Genomic DNA, 16,032 nt, shown 5'->3' on the forward strand with positions numbered 1-16,032 from the left:
AAGCATTCACATCACTTCTGCTTATTCTTATTGTACATACAAAGCTCTGCCAGGAACATTTTAATATCATAAAAACTGTCTAACTAGTTTTGACAAGAGCAGCTGTCATTTGCATTATCTTGACTCTAAGTAGCAATCCATTACTATTATTAAGTGTTTTAAAATACTGTAGAAATGATGATGTTGTTCTAAATAGCAGACCATATAGTTTCTTCCTTTACAAAGTCAACATAATGATGTTAAGAGTGAATTTACCAGAAAATGGCAAAAAACCCTTACTCATATTTCAACTAAGTACAGCGGATTAAACCTACTAGTAACACATGTTACGTCATCTAGTAAAATCAGCTATTACAATGAAAGCAAGCTTGCACTCATTTAAATACTGAATTATGGATCTTAAAAATATCTGCCTCATGTTCACTGCAGCAGTAGTTGCACAAATGTCTGTCTTTCAAGGAAGTAAGTGAGAATTCTGCCATTACAGCCAGCCCCCTACTCTTACCTGCTAATACAAGTTTGTTACATTTTGAAAATGTCAGAGCAGAGAAAGTACATTCATCATTCCCTTAGGTTTTGTCAAAGTGCTGTGCATGATAGATTGATGAGCTGACGCACAAGGTCTGATTCATTGTCCCTCACATTTCCTTGCAGGCGACAAAAATGTAATGACATGAGCATAAGTACAGGCCTGCAAACTTTTTAAAAATAAAGGTCCACCATTATCAGTAGTGCCAGGTTGCTACATTTCCTTCTGTCCATCTATCTTAACCTGCTGTGTGTAGTGTTGGGAGCCTGTGGCCCAGATCTGTCATTCCTATTCACATTATTTATTCCCCTCTGCCTCATTGACATTGGCAGTAGACTTGGCCAGTCCCAGTTGGCCCATTCTGAAATTGCTTACCGTAGAAACATCCCCACAGTACCAACAGACTGCTACCCCCCATACCAGCTGTTCAGTAGTCACATTCACCTAATGTAACCTACTGAGTCCCCCCCAAAAGAACCCTCCAAAAAACAAAAACCAACCTACCCTCAAAAAAATAGTTCTAGTTTAGTACAGATTGTCTGAAGAACTGCCCAGTTGAGACTCATATTGCAGAGCTTAATGTGACTTCTGGTTTTGCCCTTTTCTGCAGAGGAAGCTCTTGAGGAGGTGGTCGGATTAACTGAAGGAGCTGAACTTGGGGCTTAGTTTGTTTCCAAGTTTTATCAAGCTTTCATCCCATTTCCCACTCCTTCTTCACTGTTTCTCTTCATTTGCATTCTCTCATTGTACAGTTGCACAATAATGCAGTGTTTGTACCTGAATACTTTGACGTAATCAAAATGCTGCTCAGATTCTTCTAAAGGAGTGTGGACAAATGTAGGCCAGAACTCTACAGAATGACAAATACCTTTAAAGTGATACACAATAGAGTTCTCTCTGAATTTATTACAGCTATACTCAGTAGATTACAGATTAGCAGACATATATTGTACTGGTGGTGTTAATTATTAAAGTTAATTACACTGTCTTAAGGTTAGAGAAATGACCACTCTTTCATTGATGGTTTGATGGGATTGTTGACTGAGCTTTTTTTATGTGCAGAGCCAGCATTTGCTGTTTTCAGACTCCACTGAAACTTTGCCTTCCATTGAAACGAGCCACAACACAATGCTGCTGTAGAAAGGCTACCCCCCCATCAAAAGCCTGACCCACTCTGAAACCTATTGTGTTTGTGCACTTATCATCTGGCTGGCTTTACATACATACCTGCACGTTTTTAATTCTGCCCCCCTGTACCATTATCAGCAAAACATTGCTTTTTGAACACATTATATATGTAAATACCCCAGAATACCTTCAATAGCACATGGGGAAATTTACTTTGTGCAAATTGTAAGATTTTTTTTTCATGTCCAATACATTTTATGTTATGTTTCTAACTTTTAATTATTTTGTTTTTAACAGAGACCATGACGACCGCCACCTCCCCTATCCTATTGAAATGGGACCCAAAGAGTCTTGAAATTCGCACCTTGACTGTGGAGCGGCTTCTGGAGCCCCTGGTGACACAGGTAGATAAATCTATGACATAAACATAACAAACGGTTTTAAGTTACCAGCCATAGCCAGAGCAAAGTCATAACTTTTGGTAATCCACTCATTTGTTTGCAGTAAATAATGTTTGGAGAATTTCTGAAGTCTAATGGTGTCAATATTAATGAACAAGTAAACAAGCTATAATTGTTACAGTTCAGTATCAGAGCAGCAATTACTTTCTGGTTGCACCTTGGCTGGATCACTTGTTACAAGGTTGTTAAACTGTATTGGTTTACAGCCAGGGACTTTGGCTCATCGCAAATGACTTTGCCTTTTAAACTGAACAGATGGCTGAAGCAGACTTTGATCACGTTGGCTTATTGTGACAGAGTTTCTGACTAGAATTGAATATTGTTTCTATTTAGTAGATTCACTTTCAGGTTCTTGTTTTGTCTATTATAGTATTATATTATATTATATACAGAGATCCCTCGCTATAACGCGGTTCACCTTTCGCGGCCTCGCTGTTTCACTGATATTTTTTTATTGTATTTTATTTTTTTAACAGCGCATTGTGTTCTGCGTCTTGACTGGCTGTAGACCATTGTCAGTCAATCTCGTGCTGTGTCTCCTTTAAAGTAAAGAATGCGTTCAGCTTGTCAAATTTACATAAATCTTCGATTGCTAGCAGTGTGACTCTGAAGTGCTGTACTGTATGTTTGTAAGTTTTCTTCTCAACAAACACAACTGTGTCGATAAAATGCGGTAGCACCCAAAGGCAGAGGAATATGCTAACCATCGCACAAAAAGTTGAACTTCTAGACATGCTAAAGGAAGGTAGAAATTACCGTATTTTTCAGAGCATATGGCACAACTGATTATAAGGCGCATTAAGCAAAACAAAACAGTCAGATAAGTCAAACTTTACTCAACTCATTCTTCTTGCTTGCTACTACCATTGATTCATTAATGTTGAATTCTCTCGCAGCTGCTCTACTCCCATGTTCTGGGCCCTGAATATGAACCCCTCAAAACAGGGTTTGATCTTTGGTTTCATTCTATAATACTGGACTTATTTTTCTACGAAGGTTTGAACTTTGAGAGTGTTTAAACAAGAGAGAAAAGTGTGAAAATGTTCCCCAAAAACTTCCGCAATAAACGAGGGACCACTGTATAGTAATGAGTTCATCACTGTCGAGTCTGTTAAAGGTAAAATGATTCAAAAGTGTGTCACCTTTCAATAACTGTAGTATTTCCAACAGTTTTCTCTGTTGAAGAAGCAAAAGAAAGACTTTGTAGAAACTATACTGAAATGATAAAAAAACAAAATATACAGTGGGGCAAAAAAGTATTTAGTCAGCCACCGATTGTGCAAGTTCCCCCACTTAAAATGATGACAGAGGTCAGTAATTTGCACCAGAGGTACACTTCAACTGTGAGAGACAGAATGTGAAAAAAAATCCATGAATCCACATGGTAGGATTTGTAAAGAATTTATTCGTAAATCAGGGTGGAAAATAAGTATTTGGTCAATAACAAAAATACAACTCAATACTTTGTAACATAACCTTTGTTGGCAATAACAGAGGTCAAACGTTTACTATAGGTCTTTACCAGGTTTGCACACACAGTAGCTGGTATTTTGGCCCATTCCTCCATGCAGATCTTCTCGAGAGCAGTGATGTTTTGGGGCTGTCGCCGAGCAACACGGACTTTCAACTCCCGCCACAGATTTTCTATGGGGTTGAGGTCTGGAGACTGGCTAGGCCACTCCAGGACTTTCAAATGCTTCTTACGGAGCCACTCCTTTGTTGCCCGGGCGGTGTGTTTTGGATCATTGTCATGTTGGAAGACCCAGCCTCGTTTCATCTTCAAAGTTCTCACTGATGGAAGGAGGTTTTGGCTCAAAATCTCACGATACATGGCCCCATTCATTCTGTCCTTAACACGGATCAGTCGTCCTGTCCCCTTGGCAGAAAAACAGCCCCATAGCATGATGTTTCCACCCCCATGCTTCACAGTAGGTATGGTGTTCTTGGGATGCAACTCAGTATTCTTCTTCCTCCAAACACGACGAGTTGAGTTTATACCAAAAAGTTCTACTTTGGTTTCATCTGACCACATGACATTCTCCCAATCCTCTGCTGTATCATCCATGTGCTCTCTGGCAAACTTCAGACGGGCCTGGACATGCACTGGCTTCAGCAGCGGAACACGTCTGGCACTGCGGGATTTGATTCCCTGCCGTTGTAGTGTGTTACTGATGGTGACCTTTGTTACTTTGGTCCCAGCTCTCTGCAGGTCATTCACCAGGTCCCCCCGTGTGGTTCTGGGATCTTTGCTCACCGTTCTCATGATCATTTTGACCCCACAGGATGAGATCTTGCATGGAGCGCCAGATCGAGGGAGATTATCAGTGGTCTTGTATGGCCTGGCCTGTATTTATATAGCGCTTTACTAGTCCCTAAGGACCCCAAAGCGCTTTACATATCCACCCATTCACGCACACATTCACACACTGGTGATGGCAAGCTACATTGTAGCCACAGCCACCCTGGGGCGCACTGACAGAGGCGAGGCTGCTGGACACTGGCGCCACCGGGCCCTCTGACCACCACCAGTAGGCAACGGGTGAAGTGTCTTGCCCAAGGACACAACGACCGAGACTGTCCAAGCCGGGGCTCGAACCGGCAACCTTCCGATTGCAAGGCGAACTCCCAACTCTTGAGCCACGATCGCCCAATTGTATGTCTTCCATTTTCTGATGATTGCTCCCACAGTTGATTTTTTCACACCAAGCTGCTTGCCTATTGTAGATTCACTCTTCCCAGTCTGGTGCAGGTCTACAACACTTTTCCTGGTGTCCTTCGAAAGCTCTTTGGTCTTGGCCATGGCGGAGTTTGGAGTCTGACTGTTTGAGGCTGTGGACAGGTGTCTTTTATACAGATGATGAGTTCAAACAGGTGCCATTCATACAGGTAACGAGTGGGGGACAGAAAAGCTTCTTACAGAAGACGTTACAGGTCTGTGAGAGCCAGAGATTTTCCTTGTTTGAGGTGACCAAATACTTATTTTCCACCCCAATTTACGAATAAATTCTTTACAAATCCTACCATGTGAATTCATGGATTTTTTTTTCACATTCTGTCTCTCACAGTTGAAGTGTACCTCTGGTGCAAATTACTGACCTCTGTCATCATTTTAAGTGGGGGAACTTGCACAATCGGTGGCTGACTAAATACTTTTTTGCCCCACTGTAAACCATGTGCAACCACTGATACATAAGCAATAAATAATTATGAAAGCAATGAATATGAGAAACTCCACATGGAAAATATTTACCTGTACGAAATTGGAAAGGTTAGTGACCAGGGGAACATTAGTCAAAACATAGTTGTAGCTATGTTTAGCAGGTAAACAACAAGTCACAGTGCCACTAATTCTAACGTTCAGTTTAAGGAAGAGGAGCCAAATGTAAACCAAAGAGCAGACAAGTTGGTTTAAAGAAAGAAAAGGAAAAAAAAAAAGATAGTATTTAAGTATTTGCCATAACTTGTTGAGCTAGTGTTCTGGCTGAAGAAAAGGGACTGTAACCATAGATCAGAAAGTTAAATCAGAAAATGAATACCACACACAATAGTGTGGAACAGGAACATGTACACAGACAGGTAACAAAAGAAAAGGAAAGAAAACAGTGGAATAGTGAGAAAAGATAAACAAGGTAATGATGCAAGGGGAACACATTTTGCACCAGAAAAAACAAACCAAAGTAAACAAACAAAAAGCCAAACTAAAGAAAAACTTTTTATGGTCTTTGGTACCCCCCCCCCCACACACACACACACCCAAACAAACAAACAAACAAACAAACAAACAAACAAACAAACAAACAAACAAACAAACAAACAAACAAACAAACAAACAAACAAACAGACAGACAGACAAACAAAAAAACCTTAGTTTCCTCTGCTAAAGAACAAGAAAATGAGTTGTATATTGGAATTATTTTCTATGGTCAGGTGACATGAAGATAAATCTCTCTGTATAAGATTTGATCCAGCACACTTACTGTGAACCTGGCCAGAACTGCCACATTGTTGCATAGTTCTGACAGTGAAGCATTGAGGTGAGAATGCAGCAGTACAAGGCTGCGTGAATGCCAAAAGCTTTTGTGGAGATAGCACTTTGAATTCCTATGGCTATACCGAAAATATGGGTAACAATGTCAGAAGCTCAACAGAACAGGAATATTTCAGCATAACAATCCCAAAACACTGTCAAAAGACTCACTACAGAAGAGGAAAAAAAACAAGTAAAAACCATGACCTCGCTATGTGTGTTGCCTGGAATAGAAGAACCTTTGGGTGTTTTAAAGAGGTAGAGCATCATAACCCCTCCAGCTACAAGCTGCTGAAGAAATCACATCTTTTTTTTCCAGAAAATGTATGCAACACTACAATCCTTCATGCTGAGGAGGATTCACTCCTCCTTAGTACAGAGGGTTTTATCAGAGACGTTTTGTCTGACTTCTAGCATGTGTTAAATATGGTTTAAAGGCTCAAACCTTGAACAATAAGCAAAACAAAATGTGTATGTGTTACAGTGATTAATGCTTTTTAAAGAATTGGTTCAAGCACATGAATATGGCATGAACTGCTGTTTCATCCTTGGTGATTGTACTTGTGTGATCACCAATTGTAAAATACAAAATAGTAACACGTTCAACTCCAAATTTTAATCACTTGAACATTTCAAATAGATTACTGACTAATAAGAGTTTGTTAGAGACACACCAATTGCAATTTACTTGTCCAATTCCAATTTAAATTTAAGAACTATACCTGGAAGTATAAACAGAAACACTTTTCTTGAAGACAAATTATTATTTTCATAATAAAAGTAATTCATTATAGTCATTATAGCAATAAAGTGCTTTATAGCTTAAAGTGAAAATAAAGTGGTCTATTATTATTGGTACAAATATTTAACTGTAAATGAGTACAAATGTTGTACTTATTTAAATCTTTTTAAACAAAAGCGAATTTATATAACATAGGGCTGCTCGATTATGGCAAAAATGATAATCACGATTATTTTCACTGAAATTGAGATCACGATTATTTGACGATATTTATTTAACCCTTTAAGACCTACTATGGAACCAAGTCCACCAGAGCTTATATTATTTTTTTTTTTTTTTACATGCTGTAGTGCCATTTGTGGGAGCATTTCAAGTTGCTATACATCAATACAACTGTTATAACCCATATTTTAATAATATGTATGCATTAAGTCCATAGTAATTACATAAATTGCAAAAAAGTGCAATAAACTACAAAAAAAATTGAAAATCGCTTTTGTTTTGTTTACATATATTTCTACTTGGAGAAATTTAAGAGGTTTATCCCTCAAAACTTTAAATACAATAAAGTTGCAAAAAATAGTTTCCCACCACAGGAAATTTATTTTGAGTGTCTTCATAGTTTTATTTTGGAGATACACCAATTTTTATATACTGCAGGAAAAACAAAAAACAATCCTATGATGCAAATTTGCAAAGAAAACAGCATGTGCCTCATTTCACTGTGGGAAGTGTTACGAACAGCTGATAGGAACGGCAAAGCGTGTTTCTGGAATATTATGTTTTTGTTCCTGCAAGCGCTTTTTATGCAATTTTTGCAAAGCTATATGTGGAAGGAAACCGTGACCGAGGACAAGCTGATGGCATAAGATGTAAGTACAACTCCTCCGGTTTCATATGCAAAACAAATTATTGCGCTAGCTTACACGGTTCAGGTTCTACAGGGATTTAAAAATAGTTACGCAAAACGGAGCGTGCTGCTCTGACCGGCTTTAAAGGGTTAACAATGACTTTAAAAAAATAATATAAAATAGTGTGCAACACCACTGAAGTTTTTTTTTTTTTTTAAACTCTCTTTTCAACCAACGGCAGTCACTCTCCAAATAACTTCTGCTTAGCTTTCCGAGCTTCCCTCGGGTCCTCTTAATCAGCGGTCTCCAACCTTTTTTGCGCCACGGACCGGTTTATGCCCGACAATCCGGTTGTTCAGTCTGACGTCACTAGCCGTGTCTGGGTCTAAACTCCGCTGCAGGTCCATATATCAAACAATCACTATGGCATTACTGAGAGTTGAAAAACTGTCTAAAGTATTTCATCTTTAATAAAATGATCAGCCTTCTCCTCTACCAGGTGTAACAATTGAGTTTAACATCCAGGCATCCATGAAAACGGAATTTATGACATTTAACGGAGTTAGAAGTTAGCAGGGAGTTAGCTCGCTAGCTTCTATCTAAATACAATATAGCATGTCCTGACTGCGGGGTTTTGGAAACAAATTAAAACGTACAGCTCTGCTATCACTTCCAGCATAAATGAAGACAGAAAACTAAACAGCAGTGACGTTTGTAGGGTTACTGAAGTTGGGCTAGCTGGTATATAATGATGTGCTACGTGACCGCTAGCGACACAGCTATTTTAGCATAATATAAACAAGCTAACTTTTTTTCCACTCGATAAAAGTTAATGTGAGTGTTCTCGGTGGTCAGGAACAAATGTAATCGCATGGCAGGATGCTGTAAAAGGACCAAACTTCAGCCAGGAGAACAACTGAGATAATCCATCCACAATACGAGGTTAGTCATTCATATACTGCTGCATGGGCTGGGCTGTAGTTACATCGTAAGGTTTTAAAAACTGAGCTTAAATAAATGATTAGCGGTAATAAAAGCCGAGGGAGGTCAACAGTGATCACTGACTGTTTTAGGAGCTTTTTGAGATCAAATAGAAGAAAATACATAACATTAAACATGTTAACAACACAAAAGCCATATTAAACGCAGACTACTTTAGACCCGGAAGTAGGATTTGTCGCGTCATCACTGAACAACCGGATATTTTCACGGACCGGCCTTTAAGGTGTCGCGGATAAATGAGGGAGGGGCTAATAATCGGCTCAGTCATTTTTAATGATCGTTGAAAGCCCAGATCGTAATCGTGATTAAAATTTGATTAATTGAGCAGCCCTAATATAACAATGCAAATGTGAGGTTTCTGCATCATTATTCAATATGTTTATAAAGTTACCAAATAAGATGACATCAATCCTTTTCACTTTTTCACTTATCTCCATAATTTTCCTCACAACTGCTTTTATCTTTTGCTCATACCGAGGCTGCTGGCTTGCAACTGGCTCTGATGAGCTTTAGCTTTAGCCACTTTGCCTTTGTTAGCTTTATTAAAATATCCATGTTTAAGTCATGGAAGGTTATTTAAGTTTCTCATTAGGTTCCTTTGCACACATTGAAAAGTTCCATGCTAACAACATGTTAGCATATGGCTGTGAGTGTGCACAGATCTATTTGCATTGCTGTTTTGCTCATGCATGAAGCAGACTGGCTCATCATCAGACATGTTGGAGGCTGACCATCCGGTCACAGGTCCAGGCCTTATCATCTGATTTTGGTTCCTGGCCATTTAGTGCATCTCTAGAATTTGTATTATTTATTTCCACTCTGAGTGGTTATCAGTGCAATCAGCCCACTTGTGATTTAGGGAAGGTAATGGCTCATAGCCAAAACACATTTGTCTTGCCCAACAATAAATATTATAATTACAAATTCATTATCATCAAATGTTCCAGCAGCCTTGACCAAAGATCCAAGCTTCTTTGCTTGGCTGCACTGTAGGGCTGCACGATTTTGCATAAAATGAGAATCACAATTTTTTTTGCTTAGAATTGAGATCACGATTCTCTCACGATTTTCTTTTCCAATATAAATATTTATTGCACTTATTAACTGCACATCAACTTCGTAACAGTTGAGACTGAACACAAAAACAATAAATGTCTCACATTTTGTCGTTGCCGCAAAATGTTGTACTGTTTGTAATTCCGTCTCCACCGTTGCTCGACACTGCGTGTATAGAGCAGATAGTGCAACATTTTTAAAATAGTTGCGGGACAACACTGTGTAGCGTTTGTCTAGGGTGTTGATCATTTTCCAAAATCCCTCGTTTTCAACAGTGTTGATGGGAGCCATATCTTTGGTCAGGTGATAAGTGATAGCCTCTGTAATTCCTTTGTGCCTGCGGGAGTTCGATGGGTATGGGGAAGCGCTGTATAAGGTTCCCGTTAATGATGTTTGGGTGGTTGACCGGGATGGATTTTCTCCTGTCACTCTTGGCCTTTATCATCTCTCACGTGCTTTTTTCCCTGCCAGCTGACTTCTGTATCACGTGGTATAAAGCTCCGCCCTTGTCATTTATTGAGCAGGAAGAGTGAGCGCTTGTTTTCATGCAGCTTATGTCCCAGATCAAAATGCGGTACAATTGTCATCTTTTTTTTTTTTTTTTTTTTTGTTGGTTTTTTTTAGTTGTTGTCATTTCGAAATGAGATCGCACATAAGTATGAATTGAGATCGCGATTTTCTGATGATTAATTGTCCAGCCCTACTGCACTGTGCTTTGTACTTTTAACCAAGCCCCTTTCCTCTAATGAATGGTCTCTGCAATGTTATGATAGCTTAGATCTTTTCTTTGAATCTCATTCCTTTCGTCAGCTTTTGCTGGGGCTGTATTTCATTTGCTCCTCCTGCGAACCACTATGTTGTTGTTTTTTTTGTGTGTTTCGTGTCAACATTTGTTAAGACTACTACTTTCTCTTTCTCAAATTCTATTTGGTTGTTGTGTAAGATTTCTTTGTTTGTTGGTGAAGGATATTATATTTTGCAGGCAGAACTATACAATGCATTTTCACATGTTTCAGTGAGTTTTTTCAGAAATCAACAATGAATTTTCAAGAGGCTTATTCACAGAAATCCTAAAATTACAAATCCTAAAAATACAGAATCCCACTGAGTCTGTTCCAGCAGGCATACTTTCTTTCCCCCAAGATGGCCTAATAAAGTTGCCTTATTGCAGGGCCGACCCACTGGCAGTTGTGGATATTGGATCTGTGAAGGTTAAAATTTCCTCACAGGCTGGGGCTCAGTTTGTTTACTGTTTGGTTCTCCAGAGAATGTTTCAAGTATTGATTTTATACTTTTGCCAGCTTTATCTGTTACAACCGCACTACATAGCCCTTTCTTCTCCTATGTCCAACCTTTACTGTTTGCTATTGTAAGCAAAAGATTACTATATTGTCTAGGTTTATCTGAACTTTGAGCTTTTCTGTCAAACCATTTTAAAATCCTTCTGTCTGACTTAAAAGTGGGACCAGGTCTCGAAGGATGCCTTCCTCTTCCTCTTATGAGGCTTTACACTAAAATCACATAACGTTTTATTTACTGTTTTCCAACTATTTGTTCCCTCTTTTAGTGGCCAGGGGAAAAACAGAAATCTTCATAAAAATAAGTGAACAGTTGAAAGTTTTCATTACATCAGCTTTGAAAATCTCTGCATGATACATATGAAAAGTGATGAAAGAAAGAGTCTATTTGAAATAAGACAGATCATTGGTATTAAAGTACAGACGGTGTTTCAACAATGTTCTGCTGAAATCAAACAAACATAGGATTTTTTTTTTAATTTGGTCCGATGACTCGAGGTGAAGCTTGTTGTCTTGTTTGCTGTTAGGGCCTGACCAGTATAGGATTTTTAAGACTGTTACGGATATTTGGTGATTTAGATATGTGTCATCTGTTTGCACATATGAAACATAAACATAACAGTTGTTATACGTAGTTATTTATGATTCCTTATTAAGATAATATGACAGTGTAATTTGTTACACCCCGGCCTAGGCAACCGGCGTGCAACGCAGGAAAATAAAAATAAGGAAAAAACACACGACAAAAAACCCCACTAAAGCTCTCCACCAAATTCCCAAAACGGAAGTGTCTCAAAACGAAAATATTGACAAAACCCATTTACAGCTATTTACAACAAACTATTTATTTACAACACGGGGGGAGATCGCGACCATGACATACTGAAACACAAGGCTTAAATACATAGAAGGAGCAATCAGGGAATGGACCACAGGAGGGAAACATAGCTGGGGCAAATTAGACCTGACGAGACAAGGAAACGTAAACTGAACACACTAAGATAACACAGACTTTCAAAGTAAAGCAGGAAATACATGACAGTCACGCAAAAAACCAAAAAACTGACAACACCGAAACATAACAAATTTGAATATTGTTTTATTATTGCAAGAACTTGGATGGATTACTCACTTCGACTCTGTCCAAGTCTGCTGGAATCAGCGGGTTGTTGTGCATGTGCCATTCCAAACACATGTTGCCAAAAGGGAAGATGTAGACTATGCAACATCATCAGTTAAAACGTAATGAAAGTGTGCTGTGTCTGTGGGCTTTTGTTTGTTTGTTTGTTTTTTCATTTTGTAAATTATTATTTATCAGATGTTATAAATACAGATACTGATACATTGGCAAATAACTAATATTGGCAGATATGATGCTTGGTAACATCTTAGTTTAATGACCAAAGTGTATATATGTCTGTTACCTAACTCCTCCAAGAAGCCTTTTTCAGTATGGAAGGGACTTACTATATAAACTACTTAGTGTACTAAGATTATCATGGGTCATGGAAATTTTCTTGCATATTTGTAAATAAATGTTCACCTAAAAGTGATGCCAATTGTGCTTTTAATTGATTACTTTGTTCTAAATAATAAATATTTAGCTTGTAAAGGAGATGAGTATGTATATATTTTTATTACTCATTTGTTTTGCCATCTTATGATATAAAGTGATATAATGAACATAAAAGGAGTACTATAATGAATTAACATACATGTCTGTTTTTTCATGCATGAGTGAAGTGAACAAAGTCCTGTAGCCCTTGAAAGCAAAATCACCTATAGGGTGTTTTTTTGCTACTTAAAAAAATGCAGAGAACTACTCTGCAGTAAAATGAGTTTCTTCAGGGCTCTGATGTTCACATCAATGTCAAACCAAAAAAAGCCTTTGACAGGGTAGTAAAAGTATTGAATAGGATCAGTGCAACCATGCCTCCATTTTCTAATCCACTAAAATAACCTTGAAGATGACATGAAGTGCCACGTATTGAGTAAAAATTAATCTGTAGCCTATTCATCTGCAAATCCTGAACATCCTGCAGTCACATTGGTGCTGGGCATCATTGTTTTCTTTTTCCTGACACGGCTGACTTTGTGCCTTTCCTGCACCAAAAACTCCAAACTAAAAACAGAAGAAAAGGTAAATTCCAAATAGAATAATATGATTAGCATTAATAATGTTTTTGTATTGTTTCTTATGTTTCATGCAATGAAAGGGAGACGATAACTGTATATGCAGCATGAGTTCAGTCTTTTTAAGCCTGAGTTATTGCTGACCATCAAACTTTACCATCCTTCTGCTTTTCTCTGCCTATAAACTTTATGGGTTTTGGCTTTATTTGTTTTAAAAGGATTACATTAAAATTAATAATGTACCACCATCGCTGTTTACCTGGAAGAAAACCCAGACGTGCATTTTGAACTGGCAGAGTCTCTCTAGTTTTCTGGCATCAAATATCTGAACTTTCCAAATGACTGTGTAATTTCAAGTCGGCCTGAGGTTACAGTAAGTTGTCTGCAGGTAGGAAGTATTGAAAATTTGAATTGCTGGTTTAAATTTAGTGTTGCGTTTTGTGTATTATTATTTTTCCAACATCTGTCAGTCACATCCTATGCTTCTCTTATGCATGGTCATCTAAATGACAGCTAGGTAATTGCTTACTGTTACTAGGACAGAAAGCTGATGAGCTTAGAGTTTTAACATGAAGTGATCATTATTAAATCTTAAATGATGTGTCTTCTGACATAGTCATTTGTTTTTGCTGATTTATATTTAGCTGTTTTTGCTTCAGTGACAACCTAGGTTAATCTAAAAAGCTTCATTCTGATTGTGTGAATTTAGTAAGATGATAGTTATTAATTTAGCCAACATATGAAGTCAGTTGATGACTGTTTTCAGGTTTTCTGACATTTTCCTTTGACTTACTTAGAAAAATCATAGAAAAAAGAGCTTGTATCAGTGGGTGTGAATAGGTGAATGAGGCAAGATTTATAAAGTGCTTTGAGTGCTCAGGTAGAGTAGAAAAGCGCTATATATATAAAAACAAGTCCATTTACCTTTTTGAAATGATCGATATTACAGTTCACATTATTCATCATTTATTCATCTTGTGTGCAGCAACAGTAAAAAGATCATACTCTGGCAAAATCCATTCTCCACACAACCAGGGGAATAAGCACAATAGCTAACTATGGTAGTTCATCTTTTCTGCAATTGCACTGGAAGTGTGAAACATTTTGGGATACAAACCAGACACTGTGATTGTTTTTCTTGTCAATTTGGATGATTCAGTGTGTGATGGAATAAAAGGTTGCCTCAGGAGGATAGACAAACAGGCTCACACTGGCATTGCTGGAGATAGCAGCCTCATTTATCAAGACCAAGCCTCTCCCACCTCAGCAACAGTACTGGGCAAGTCCTAACTAATAAAACAGAAAGGCTTACTTTATCACTGTGTATGAAAGCAGCATGCCTCTGATATAGTAAACATTTTTTATGCTGCAAGCGATGGCATTGTTTTTTTTTTTTCTTTAAAAAAAAAAGAAATATGCAAAATTGGCCTTGAGAAGCAGGTACAAGAAGTTAGGGTATTTTCATCTACTGCAACTTTAAGCATCCTGGAAGGGGAATATGGGAGTCAAGAAGAGAAACCAGCCAGAATAGTAAATAGGCTGTGTAAAGTGGAAAGGCTTTAATATACCCAGAGAAAATGATAGAAACTGTGAATTTTTAAACTGTAACTTTACTTTGCTTTATTCACAGCCGGACTGTGAATATTTTCCTGAAGTGCTGTTAGCCCTCTTCCTCTGTACATATCAATGAGAACCCCAGATGTAGTAATGTCTTCAGTCAAGACATAGTTGTTGATTCTTGAGGAACGAAGGACTAATAGCCATTGATTATGCAGATACATTTACTTGGTCATAAAAAGATTAGAAATTATTTGTGTGTCTCTGCTTGCTTTTAACTGTAAGGGAGCCCATGTTCATGAAAGGAAAGTACATTTCCTGTTCTTCGTCTTCATTATGAAGTCACTCATACTGATCAGAACTGAATGGAGCATAAGACGTCTGGAATGACGTTAGTTGGTGCATTAAAAAAGTGTATTTAAAATGGCTGATACTATTCATAACTGCTCTTGCATAATAATGTTTTTCTCATTTGATGAGGTGAATAAGTAAAAAATAAATTCAGCGGTTTGTAGGAGATCTTCTGTGCTAGGCAGTAAATTTTGGGGGCTATAAAGAGTAGTATTGACTCCCTGTCAGTGAGAGTGTCCTTGCTGTGCAGTATATCTTGCTTCTTGTATTGCAGAGAAAGTAGACTTATACTTTAATATATGTTTGCTGAGTCCAGGGTTGTAATTGTTTTGCAGCAGGAACCACTAATGAGATTAAAACTCTCCAACTCAAATACTGAGGTTACAAGTTGTTGTCTGTCAAATAATATATCATCAGAGAAAATACTGTTCTTCTCTTTGTCACAAACACACAACACATTGTACTCAATTTTTACTCACTTACATAAGTAAGTAATGCTTTTTTTGTTTGTTATGAGTTCATAAACCACTGACAGGACATCAAGGTATCTAATTTTTGAACAAAAAAGAGATGGACATATTTGGACTGTAATTTTTAAGTTTGTATTGCTTTCAGTCATCTACAGTAGTATATTCATGGAGATGTTTGGCTTGCTTTGGTAATGATCAAAATGTAACATTATATGTAACGTTTTGTTATTACTCTTTAGGTGGCCAGCTGAAAACTGCATTCAGCTAATTTTGCCTTTTTGTTCTAATATAGATTTTTTATTTCTGTCCTCAGCTGGATGTAAAACCACAAGAACACTTTTACCTCTTTAGAAGTGTAGTTTTCCTTCCTTCAGATTGTTTTTTTTCCTCATTCAAGATGAAACTGTCGTCTAAAGGGGTTTTGTAC

At 37.8% G+C, this 16,032-nt stretch overlaps 1 protein-coding gene across 5 annotated transcripts in view; it reads left to right on the forward strand.

Moving 5' to 3' along the window:
* The window catches only part of ctnna2 (catenin (cadherin-associated protein), alpha 2), a 341,963-nt gene that overhangs the window by 30,993 nt on the left and 294,938 nt on the right, over positions 1-16,032 (forward strand). For all 5 annotated transcript variants that reach the window (XM_026171092.1, XM_026171093.1, XM_026171094.1 and 2 more), the window contains one exon: positions 1,955-2,061. In XM_026171092.1, the coding sequence (XP_026026877.1) occupies positions 1,960-2,061 (102 nt within the window). In that variant the 5' untranslated portion in view covers positions 1,955-1,959. The remainder of the gene's footprint in view (positions 1-1,954; positions 2,062-16,032) is intronic.

This window comes from Astatotilapia calliptera, chromosome 6, assembly GCF_900246225.1.
Source record: "Astatotilapia calliptera chromosome 6, fAstCal1.2, whole genome shotgun sequence".
In the NCBI taxonomy this organism is placed as follows: domain Eukaryota; kingdom Metazoa; phylum Chordata; class Actinopteri; order Cichliformes; family Cichlidae; genus Astatotilapia; species Astatotilapia calliptera.